Here is a 12,614-nt window from a genome sequence, read left to right on the forward strand (position 1 = left end):
TTGACAGGAAAAAGCTAAGAGTCACAGATAACATATATCAGCCCTATGCGCTTAAAAAGTATACTTTTGGCGGGCTTTCAATAACTGTCATTACAATCATCTTGTGTTGGTACACTGTATTAGCCATATTGTTTTATTAAGCCGTTACGTTGTTAAGCTTGGAATAATACTATATACATAATATAAAACTAGTACAAAATATAAAATGCTAATAGTTGTTAGTTCTGTTTAGTTTTGTTTGAGTCTTATCTCTTTCGTGTGTGCAATGTGTGTGTGTGTGTGTGTGTGTGCGCGTGTGTGTGTGTGCGTGTGTGTGTGTGTGTGCGTGCGTGTGTGCGCGCGCGCGCGTGTGTGTGTGAGTGTGTGCGCGTGCGTGTGTGTGTGTGTGTGTGTGTGTGTGTGTGTGTGTGTGTGTGTGTGTGTGTGTGTGTGTGTGTATGTGTGTGTATGTGATTCGTGTTAGGTACTTAAGTATGTTTTTATTACATATCTAACTGTGAGTTCCTGTAATTGGCTCTATACATCTATTTAAGATTCCATTGTCATTTAGTTAGCTGTTGGATCTCCATATGTAAATTAAATAAATAAATAAATAATCTTACTTCAAGTATATTCTATTTCTGGCTTAGAGGATATAACCAACGGAGACGCCATGTCTAAAATTTTCGGTACAAAATAGTCTGCCGTTTTTTGCGGGGGAGGGGCACATCAAATGTATAGGTACGTCATGTCAGATAAACGTCAGTCCATACATATGGTTGACATGTCGTTGACCATTGGCCGCCTATTTTCGACAGAGGGGAACGCCTGTTAATGGCGGCTCCATTGTTAATTACTCCGAGATTTCTGGGCACCCTACCTACGGACTTCGACTTAAGCCCCCTCCAGACTATGCGCGTGAATCGCGGGCGAAGCCGCGAACGCGAGTGTGGAGTCGATTTCGCTGTCTGCGAAAATCGACTCCACACTTGCGTTCGCGGCTTCGCCCGCGATTCACGCGCATAGTCTGGAGGGGGTTTTAGGGCATTGTTTTTATTTATAAGATTTCAAAAGAAAAATTGTACGGTAAGTATTTTTGCGTAACGCACTTAAAAGTTTTTTTTTCTTTGGCGCGGCACGGGTACTACTTTTCCGTACTCCATCACCCCGTACCGCACCGAAATGCGGGTACGCAGCGCTCAGATTGGTCATAGTGCTGCGCATTGTCCACGTTTCCGCGTCGATACGACATTTTATTAATGCGAGAATTCAAGATTATGACATCTATATTGAAAATTACCTACTCTAAAAGTCCGACCCCTGTTTATAATTATATGAGGATGAATAATATTTGTTTTGATTACGTACATAGACACGATGACGGACTTGCCTTTGTTTTAGAAAAATGGTGTTTATTTCGAATCTGAACCGTATATTAACAAGTTTAAAATACACTTTTCATCCGTTCTTTTTAGGAATTTGACTACGAACATATACGCACCCATAGATTGGCTGATATCATAAGATCATAACTAGACGGACTTCCCTTAAACTGCACGGGACTTCGAGCAACACCGGCTTCCGACACATCGGAAGGGAGGGGCCCAAGCGATATCACACCGTACAAATCTTTCTGCCATTTTTCGCGGGGGGAAAGGTGCACACAGTCGCACTTCTCACACACTTACATACAAAATCCAATCTGTAATGACGACACAAATACATAGAAAATGACACACGTCAAAGACAAATCTTGCAAACCTCGATCTCTTTTTGTGTACGGACGAGTGACAAGTCACAAGTGTCACAACACGCACACTAACACATTTTCGTTGAAGTATGTTATTGTATTCTGAGAGATGAGAAGTCGGATTTGTCGCTCGACCGATCCACAATTTGTACTGAGCGAGCAAAATCGATAAATCCAACAATTACATGAGACTAAAATATAATAATTGTATTTGAATGTAATTAAACGTATGATATGTAAAAAAAAATATTACATGTGAAATGTAACACTTTCTTTTTGTAAATTTGATGTCCCCGACCTCTTTTTATAACAAAAAACCGAGCAAACAGGCATTTTTGTGCAGCAGTGTTCACGCGCGCGTCTGGACTAGGTCTAGTGAAAAATCCAAGACCAACTAGTTTTATTACCCGCGCTAGATTAGATTGACGCGCTAATCTTGTACCTCGCCAGAGGGGAAATAGTGCGAATGCCGCCTCCCTTCCGTGTTGCTCGAAGGCACGGGAAGTCCGTCTACTCGCCGAATTTTAAAAAATGCCATTGTTTTTGCTTAATTTGTGCTTGAAATGACCTGTCACTAAGGCTAAACTATTAATTATTAAATACTTCATCGTATGCGATTACAAGCAGTAACATCAGGTGAATAATTAACGGAACTAGATCACTCCAAAGTAAAAAAAAAAAGTATGCCGGACTTCGCCACAGTGACCTTATCGATTCTTTAGTATCCCATCACTAGTGTTATATACGGCCTGTGCGGCATGGGAATTATATTCCCGTAAAAATAAGGGTTTTGAAAAATGCCTATATCTTTTGGAATTGTATACAGATCCGCGGGCGACGGCAGCTGCTGTGTTGCGCCAAGCCACTGAATAACTAATAGTACTACCGCCAAGCAAGCACAAGTTTACCAAATATCATGGTAAATGGCGCTGCGCTGCACACATCGCGTGTTTTGAGTTCCCTGCAAGTGCTATATTTAGTTTTTTTTTAGCATTAGAAAGAAGGTAAACAAACTTGACGTGGAATGTGTAATGGAAAAATGCTTAAAATTTTTTTGTTTATATTAACTTATGAAAGCAAAAGTATGTAAAAGATCGTATATGATTTATAATTGTAATATATTTGCTATGATTTATTTTTCAATGGAGATTTTTAATAAAAATACATGTCAAGATCGCGTACCTTCTTTCTAATGCTAAAAAACGAACTATAGTTATGATTTTCTCAAACATCATTACGTTCGTGGTAATACGAAACATGTTGAGTTTCTATAGCGAGACGCGCCAACAATAACTTCTCGTACAAAATTGCTGGCCTCAGCCGTTAAAATGAACTTAAACTCCGAGTCGTAATTAGATTCCAAAAAAAGTAAGACAATGTTGCCACGGGTACGTATTGCAATGTCTAAAATTAAAAAAACTAACGTTAAATAACCTACGTTCAAAATACCTAAAATCTTAATACCTCATGGTGGTTTGACTTAAATTCAAAATATCTAAAGTTTAAAAGGGTGCATATTATAAAGTCTAAAATTAAAAACACTAATGTAAATTTACCTACGTCCAAAATCACTAAAATCTAAATACGTAATGATTAAATACCAAAAGCTAAAAATGTCTAATGGTTTTACTTCAGCGTAACCTGTTTGACAGAAATCATTTTCAATGAATGTTTAATTTGCAGAATACTTCAGTTTGCATAGTATACAACTCACCACATACAATATTTGCAAGTCCGAATCTTAAGTAGACTATTGTTAACGTGGCCGATTTTTGTAAACCTTAAACAAACAAATCCGATTCGGAGCACCCCACTATCCACGTGGTCTTGTCTGTCCTACCCCTAGAGTGTATGTCAAAAGCCGGAGGCGAGGAGGGGAAGCAGTCCGCAGTCCGACTTGATATTGAAGCTCTGGATGGCTCCGACGCGCCGTCATTTCTTCGCACTCCGCGTCTGCTCCGGCGCTGCGGGCAAAGCAGCCCTTTCGCCCTTGCGTATCAAAGCGCAGGCACTAATGGGAGCCTTCGCAGCTTCGGCTTGCTGGTCGCCTTCGGCGACCAGCCTCAGCCGCTGCGGCTCCCATTGTGCTATGCGCTTTGCTACGGCGGGCGAGGGCTGCTTTCCCTCCGCGCCTCCGGCTTTTGACATACACTCTAGGGGTAGGACAGACAAGACCACGTGGATAGTGGGGTGCTCCGATTCGGATCTACCTTTAGGATTTACCTTTGTTCAGTTCAATCTACCCTCTTTTACGCTCGCGGAACCTACCCTACTACTTCGTACAAATAGCTAGCAAATGAATCATTTTAGTTATTTTGACCATAGGGTATTTCAAATGTTGGTGTATCAAATTTAGGTGACATATCTTTTGGTATTTCAAACATTAGATATTTAGTCCAATAGGTATTTTAAGCTTAGTTAATTCGTAGGTAGGTGTTACTTGCTTAGGTATTTAAAATCATTTGGTATTTAGATTTTAGGTATTTTGAACGTAGGTTATTTAAGCTTTTTTTTTGTTTAATTTTAGACATTGCAATACGTACCCGTTGCCACTGCAATAATTTGTTTGTAAAATAGTAAATTCCTTTTTATAAATAAATACGCTAAGATAATTTATTTATTGGTAATTTTACTCCTACGATTTAAAAAAGTACTTTTATTTACTTATTTTTACATAAATACAAGACGCGCTAGTAAAAAGTGGCAACATTGTCTTACTTTTTTTGGAATTTAATTATGATTTAGAGTAGGTATACCGAGTATCACGTGCGGCGCTTTTGAGTTATTTTATTACTAGCATTTGCTTATTGTAATGTAATATTAACTACATGATTACCTTTCTAAGACCTTTTTAACCGACTTAACTCTTTTTGTACTTAGTTGGATCAGTCATTTAATAAAAATTCTTAGTTTTAATTTTAATGCAGTATATACCTTTAATAATAATTTGTATTTCGCTTAGATCCCCACGTCACAGGCTAAGCCTAGTGTGGGGATCACTGTACTGCCCCTCTGTTATATATGGTTATATCAATTTACGAAATAAATATATTTTGAATTTTGATTTGGTTTCAGCTTACCGGAAAACGGCTTTTTTAAAATTTGAAGTGAAGTGTGTCTCACACTCACCGAAGTGAAGTGAAGTGTGTCTCAGTCTCAATTAATTGTAATCATAATTGTAATGTAATTCACTCTGTAACTGTGTTTTTCGTGTTTTTATTTCTATGTCCAATAAAGTATATACATTACATACCGCTAAACGGTTTTTACAAGTTACAAGCTTTTATTTACTTTCACCTGTCCCGTTGTCTGTAATATCAAATCTTGCAAGTTAAATTTGACTCACTTCCCGACTTCCAATGAAGCTGAAAATTTGCATACACGTGTAAGTCGGGTGACAATGCAATATTATGGTACCATCGAGCTGATCTGATGATGGAGACAGGTGGCCATAAGAAGTTTGTGATGAAACAACGCAACCTAATTGTGTTAGGGGTTGTTGGAATTGTCTCGATGAGTAGGTATTAGTTCTCTGTCGTAAGAAAAGTACAGTCAGCGATAAAAGCGTGTACCAAAAATGAAATTTTTGCCAAAAACTTATTTTTAAGCGGTCTTCGCTGTCTTCTTCTTATACATAAAATAATTACTTAAACTCTCCTACTCGTTATTTTTCATCGTGGAATATTCTGGTTTACCCAAAACCCAAAGTAACAATTCAATTCAATTATTTATTTAATTCAAATAACAGAGATCCCATTGTGTTATTATTACATATTATAAGGCTTAAAAACTATATTAATACTTAAAAGTTATATTAGACTTAATTAATTTAATTAAACTTATCATTATGGGACAACAAACGTGATCAGCAATCAGAGCAATCATCCTTAGAATGCTGTTTGTGCTATCCCTGGTTCTACGCAGTAATGAGGCCGCTTTCTTGCGTATGATTGCTGCAAAGGCATCAGTTCGAGCCTCCGCAAACATGGCTGAAGCGCTACAGAACCTAGGCAGCCCAACCAGCACTCTAAAGGCGTTGTTGTACATCACTCGCAGAGCATTATAGGCTTTTTGGGTATAGCTGACCCAAAGGCTACCTGTGTAAAAGGATGAACAAAATGCCTTAAACAGAGTTCTTTTTACCGCTTTTGAACATCTAGCAAACCTTCGGGCCAGCATATTCGCCCTTACACATAACGCTCTCCGTTCTCACTCAATATCCTCATCGTCCTTTAAGTCGTCGGTAACAATATGCCCTAAGTATTTAAACCTACTGACTCTCTCGAGAGCGGTCCCATTAAGTCGAACTGGGGGCACATGTGAGGGACCGGCCTTAAAAACCATTACCTCGCTCTTTTTACCTTTGTAAATCAAACCGTGTGAGGAAGCATAGGACTCGCATATGTAGACAAGTTTGCGGAGCGCGCCAATCGAGGGCGCCGGCAGCACCAAAGTAACCCAAAGGGTGTCTGGATGAGATTGCTCTTTAACGACAAGACCGCCTGCTATCTACCTTTGTATAATTTGTAGATTTCATAGGTTTAATTTCCATGTACTAGGTATTTATTTGTTATTGGTGTTCAGTAATAGTACATTAAGTACGGTTTTTTTAGTATGGAATGGGTAGATTGTGTGGGAACTGGACAATTGATCTATCATTTCTATATCTGGGTTTAAATATAGTAATATAAGTAAAGAAAGAGTGGTAACTCCATACATCAATTTTCTTACCAAAACGCGAATTGGCAAGACTGAACCTACTAGCGCCATCTGCTGATCTGTATTAGTACTATCTTAGTTATGATACTCGACACTATAATAGATGGCAATTCAAACCAGGCGGCTTAGCACGGTCGCGTTTTTATCCCTTGTCACCATGTCTGTCACGTTCTAACAAGTATGTAAGTGCGAAAGGGACGCGCATAGTGATAGTCGATAAAAATGGAACTGTGCTGAGCCCGCAGGGCATGAATCTAGTATTAAACTGGATTGGGCATGAGTGGTGGGGATAACTGACAGAACGGGATAGTCTTACGTATCTTTCAGTAGGAGTAGCAGTAGGGTTGCCAGATCGAAAGGCGCTATTATCGGGAAAAAATATAAATTTTTCGGGATTTTGGGACTTAAATCGGGAAAAAAAAGACATTCAAATTCGTAATTGTATTAAAAACAACGATATTTTACATTATTGGCGCTACATCAGCTGCTCTGCCCATAGACGTTTTTATATAAAAATCGTATAAATTCTTTGAGATCGCGGCGGCGAGCGGCTCGACGCGATGACAGTTCGGAATTTGAAATTATTGTTTTATAACGTGAAGCTGTTTTTCGGGACAATTTTCACTTTGTCGGGAATCGGGAACGCCTGCTAAAAATCGGGAGAATCCCGCCAAATCCCGACCATCTGGCAACCCTAAGTAGCAGAGAAAGCGCTATTATTGTTTGTCCTTATCACAGTCTCACATATTTTTTGTTCCCACCATTTTTTTTAGAGGTATGGATAATGGTGGGCAACAAATAAATTCGACCAATCACAGTGTCGCATTTGCGTATGTTTCGTCCCTCACGGAGGCACGCGTATACCACTTCTATAGGATGCTACCTTCTATGGACCAGGGTGCTTAGCCAATATGCCAATCGTTTACGCTCCGTGGCGAACGAAACTCAACTTGTAAAGCCTCCTCCACACTCGCGCGCGAATCGCGGCGCAAAGCCGCGAACGCGAGTGTGGAGTCCTGAACGCAGACCTGCGAAATCGACTCCACACTCGCGTTCGCGGCTTCGCCCGCGATTCACGCGCATAGTCTGGAGAGGGCTTAAGAAGTCAATTTTGACCGTTAGGCCCCATTCGCACGACAGCTTAAAAAGCGTTGCGTTAAAACCCGACGTTGGCGCTTTTTTACCGTTTCCAATATTTGTGTTCATATGAACGCTTAAAAATCACTTGTGAGTCGTACTGCCTCGTACGCATCTCAGAAAAGCCATACTTTTTTGCTATTACTACTAATATAGCTTGTATATTTCAGGAATTTGTAAGCATAAGTTGACATTTTTAAGGTGAAACTAATAATAATCTTGACGATTGACACCAAAAATTGACACTTGACAGCCAACTGACAGCAGCGCCGGCGCTTTTTCAACGCTTGTGAGAACAGATACACGGATTTCCGTATGGTCTATTCAATTTGACGCCAACGCTCAACGCCGAAAATCGAACAGTGCTCGATAAAAAAGCGCCGCGCTTAAAAACCGCCTTCGTGTGAATACATACATGGTTATCCATTTGTGTCATTCAAACGCTTTTTTAACGCGCGTTGAAAAAGCTGCCGTGCGAACGGGGCCTTAAGGCCCCAGTACACAATGGGCCATCGCCGGCCACTCCAAGGGACGCAGCCTTGCGGTAGAATCAGATAGCAATATCACTTGCTCCCTCTAACGCATAAATGCGTCCCTTGGAGTGGCCAGCGATGGCCCATTGTGTACTGGGGCCTTGACCTGATGGACAAGTTGCCAATGCTCGAAGGTTAAAGTGGGTGCTCTCACTTATGGGTGCGACGCACCAAGGTCGCGATTTGGTCGCGATGCGGTGCGATAGTGTGTTACGGCCTTTAACTAAAGAACTTGAACTTAAAAAAATCTTTCACGTCAAACTATCGTCAAACCGTCAAAGTCATGTCAAGTCAATAAACTACACTACTACTGCTATGGACATGTGACTTAACAATATATAAATAACAAATAAATCTGGTTGAGAATGCGTTGAAAACCGCAAAACAACGAAGAAGCATTATTAAACCATGGATCAGTCTTTAGACGTCGCGTTAAAAGTAGACCAAACAAATGAACGCGACAGTAATGACAATTTTCAAAATGTGCTGTTCAGCGTCGACATTAAAATGGAGAAAGAGGCAGTAACAAATGACGACGAAGATTGGTGTGTAGATAATTTTGCAGCCGGCAATCTTCTGGAGCCGCTGTTCTTTAAACAGGTCGTGGAGCCCCAGGGTATACAATGCTCGTTGTGCTATAGATACTTTCTAGACCGGTAAGTGTAAATAAATAGGTATTATAGGACATTCTTACACAGATTGACTAAGTCCCACATTAAGCTCAAGAAGGCTTGTGTTGTGGGTACTCAGACAACGATATATATAAATACGTAAATATATAGAAAACAACCATGACTCAGGAACAAATATCTGTGCCATCACACAAATAAATTCCCTTACTGGGATTCGAACCCAGGACCATTGGCTTCACAGGCAGGGTCACTACCCACTAGGCCAGACCAGTTGTCAATCTAATATTATTTAATCTAATAATTCCTCTTTTTAATTTTTTTATACCCATCAGCAGTAGTAACTGTGTTAGATTGGATTTTCTACTGTAACTCTACCCACAGAATAAGTAAAAGTACTACCGTACAGAAAGGAAACTCCCTACAAAACCTAAGTTTGACAGCGGTTCAGGGTCGAATCATGCTGTTCCTTTCTAATATATGGCACTATCCCTTTCGGCTATTTAGGGTTGTCAAAATTCAAGCCATTAATCTTATCTGTGGTTGTGCACGCAAAGGGACGTCAAGTTGTGTCAACCCTAATAATTGCTTCAAGCAATGCTGAGCTGAATGAAGCCGAGTTTGCCTGAAGTCAGGAGTTTCGCTCCCCCGCTCTACCTAACAGCATAAAATAATGGTGGGTTCCAAAAAGTGGGTGTGGGCTAAGTCACTTTTACTATATATTTAAATATTTTAACACATTCATTGCCACCCAGCCAAACAAGACATCCGCACCAGGCCACAACAATTTCGTCATATAAAGTATCAGTAGTACCACGATCCCGACTATCGGGTTGTCCGGCCTGGAAATAAAATCATAAAATACCTGATATTCGGGTTTTCGGCACTGAATGTGTTAAACTTTCATTTATTGCTTACATTATAATATGAAATCATACAATAATGTAATTGAGCGTTTCTTTTATTTCTTGCCATTTTTATATATTGTGTCACTTTTGTGTTATTTCTACTCAGAATCATGAGCCTTTCGATCCTAATGGGATATAAAAATGTCCCAGAGTTTTTTTCCTATTGTGTTACCATTTCCTCATATAGGTACTTTGTATGGCGGTAACAAAAAGGAAAGTTTGAAAAATGTATGGAAATTTTAGGACACTTTTTTTCTCATATAAGGATGAAAAGAGCTCGCGATCCTGACTAGAAATAACACAAACGTGGCAAAAAAGGTCACAATATATAAAAATGGCAAAAAATAATATAATACTAACATAATAGTTATTACCTATATCATAAAATTACTGTATGCAATGCCTCTAACAGCTGTTCACTAAGAAACAGATATTGTTTGTTCTAGATATGATGTCTACAAACACAATCTGGCCCATCTCCAAGTTACTATCACCAATCCGGTATACTTCCGATGTGATATCTGCAACTCCTACTTCGAGAACATAAAGTCTATTGAGCGTCATATGCCTACCCATAACAAAAGTATTACAAATACATTACCATATAAACCTAAAGATTGCAACTCCTATGAAAAACTGAAAACATATGAATCAAAACATAATTCTCTAAAGACAAATTATGGAGACTACGAAACTAAAATAAATTTAAGAGATGTTATGACTGACTCCTTAAATGAACCCAGAATATTGGCACCTACTGTAACAGACAAAAAGCACCAATGTAATATATGCCAAAAGACGTATTCATACAGTGCCTGGCATGGCCACATGCATGAAGTACGCGGTATGGGTAAATACACATGCGAATTTTGTGATTTGGCCTTTAAGTGCAAGCGATATTTGAACAGGCACTTACAGAAACATTTTGGGAAACGTCAGCGGAAAGGATTACAGAAAATGGATGTCAAATGTGACCAATGTGATGCTGTTTTGCAGAATTTAAGCGCTTTAACTACGCACCGGAGGAATGTCCATAGTGCTAATAAACATGTGTGTGCCATTTGTAAGTCTACATTGAAATGCAAGTCATATTTGCTGGCGCATATGCGGAGAGTGCATAGCGACGGGAAGAAGCATGAATGTGAATGTGGGAAGAGTTTTAAAACTCATAGGTATGCAGTAATTTTTAAGGTTTTTACTATCTTATCTAATTTTTCGAGAAGCGCTGGTGGCCTAGCGGTTAGAGCGTGCGACTTGCAATCGAGGTCGCGGGTTCAAACCCCGGCTCGTACCAATGAGTTTTTCGGAACTTATGTACGAAATATCATTTGATATTTGTCAGTCGGTTTTCGGTGAAGGAAAACATCGTGAGGAAACCGGACTAATCCCAATAAAGCCTAGTTTACCCTCTGTGTTGGAAGGTCAGATGGCAGTCGCTTTCGTAAAAACTAGTGCCTACGCCAATTCCTGGGATTAGTTGCCAAGCGGATCCCAGGCTCCCATGAGCGGTGGCCAAAATGCCGGGACAACGCGAGGAAAGAAAGAAACTATCTAATCTAGTTTTATGTCTGTGAGCCATAGTAGCACAGAATAAATAATAGTACTAGGTACAGAAGACTCACTCTCTAACAGAACGCGTCTGTTACGATCAGCACAGATATGGCCGCTAGGTGGCGACAGCGCCACGCGCGGCTTATGGCTTTCCCCAAAATTGGGGCGGAACGGATGTACTTTTAGCTACCTGTAGCAAAGCGACGAAATCGCGGAGTGAGCCACGCCTGGCCATGGGTAATAATTGACTTTCCTTTTTCCAGGTATTTAATGGTGCACAAACGGAACGCACATTCAAAGAAGAAAAAAGATAAAGTAAAGTCAGAAGTAAAAACTGAAGGATCATGATAAATCATAAAAAAAAGTCAGTGACAATTCCAAACTAGTATTGTGACAACGCCATCTACTGACATTTATTTAAAGTGTATCGCACAAATAAAATGAGCATAAATAACACTTAGTACATTTCCACCCCAATTTTTTTCAAGAAAAGATGCTTGCTGCAAGGACTGTGGTACACTGACCCGCCTGTTGCTATCTCTATTACACGCGCATAGTTATATTGTTGTCCTTGTCCCGCCCATGATGCTGGCTGTCAATGTCACTGTGCGGGGTAGCAATATAATTATACGCGTGCAATAGAGATAGCAACAGGGGGCTCAATTAGCGTTGAAAATTTCCGGAAAAATTCCCGTATCTTTCCAAACGGCTCGCTTTTTCGGATTTTTACGAAAATAAACCATGAGATTTACCGCTTCAATTTTTCCGAAAAAAACGATTTAAACAGGTTTCAATCTGTTATTTTTCTTAATACTGGTGAGTAGGTGAATGACTATAGACTTACTTTGCCATTGACATCGGATCGGTGTCAGTTCAGTTCAGTTGTCACAGTTGTGTCATTACGAATTGTCATTGTAATGACTTATTGTTTTTTTCTTAAAAATCCGAAAAAAACGGAAAAAAACGAAAATTTCATAATTTCCCGAAAAAACATTTGTTTTTTCCGACATTTTCAACGCTAGGCTCAATGTACGAAAATTCTTGTAAGCGTCGTTAAAGTGTGTTAAGATATTTTTGAGCACCTTGGCAGCTCCGATATATCTGATCGCGACTGTACCATACCAATGAAAATGAGATACCTACTATGTTACAATGTTACTATCCAAAGTTTAATAAGGTATGTTTTTTTTTCACTTGTTGTTATTGTTGTATTGTCATTATAAAATATATCGGAGCAGCCAAGGTAATCAATAATATCTGTACATGCACATTAACCTTTTGGACGCCAATTACCGATATATTCGCACCGCAGGTTCAACGCCAAAGACCGATTAATCGGTCACAGACCACAGAGCAACATAGACCTACGTGCATATGCATAAAGTTTAATTTCAGTTTTGACACTTCG

General features: G+C 39.6%; 2 protein-coding genes across 2 annotated transcripts in view; both read left to right on the forward strand.

Moving 5' to 3' along the window:
* Positions 1 to 5,001, forward strand: part of LOC134803352 (uncharacterized) — an 86,920-nt gene extending 81,919 nt beyond the window's left edge. The window contains exon 13 of the mRNA XM_063776152.1: positions 4,805 to 5,001. Coding sequence (XP_063632222.1) covers positions 4,805 to 4,828 — 24 coding nt within the window. The 3' untranslated portion in view covers positions 4,829 to 5,001. The remainder of the gene's footprint in view (positions 1 to 4,804) is intronic.
* Positions 5,002 to 8,468: 3,467 nt separating this feature from the next.
* LOC134803361 (zinc finger protein 468-like) lies at positions 8,469 to 11,750 on the forward strand. Its single transcript, XM_063776161.1, has 3 exons — positions 8,469 to 8,774; positions 10,102 to 10,827; positions 11,470 to 11,750. Exons 1-3 carry the CDS (start codon positions 8,527 to 8,529, stop codon positions 11,552 to 11,554), a joined length of 1,059 nt encoding a protein of 352 aa, XP_063632231.1. The 5' UTR covers positions 8,469 to 8,526; the 3' UTR covers positions 11,555 to 11,750.
* The last annotated feature ends 864 nt before the right edge of the window (positions 11,751 to 12,614 follow it).

The sequence above is a fragment of the Cydia splendana genome, chromosome 26 (genome assembly GCF_910591565.1).
Source record: "Cydia splendana chromosome 26, ilCydSple1.2, whole genome shotgun sequence".
NCBI lineage: Eukaryota > Metazoa > Arthropoda > Insecta > Lepidoptera > Tortricidae > Cydia > Cydia splendana.

What these genes read in the sequence shown, in the direction of transcription:
- LOC134803361 (XM_063776161.1), top strand. Translation starts at nt 8,527, where the DNA reads ATGGATCAGTCTTTAGACGTCGCGTTAAAAGTAGACCAAACAAATGAA. An exon ending in TATAGATACTTTCTAGACCG is followed by an intron (nt 8,775 to 10,101) that starts GTAAGTGTAAAT and finishes TGTTTGTTCTAG; the next exon opens with ATATGATGTCTACAAACACA. An exon ending in AAGAGTTTTAAAACTCATAG is followed by an intron (nt 10,828 to 11,469) that starts GTATGCAGTAAT and finishes TCCTTTTTCCAG; the next exon opens with GTATTTAATGGTGCACAAAC.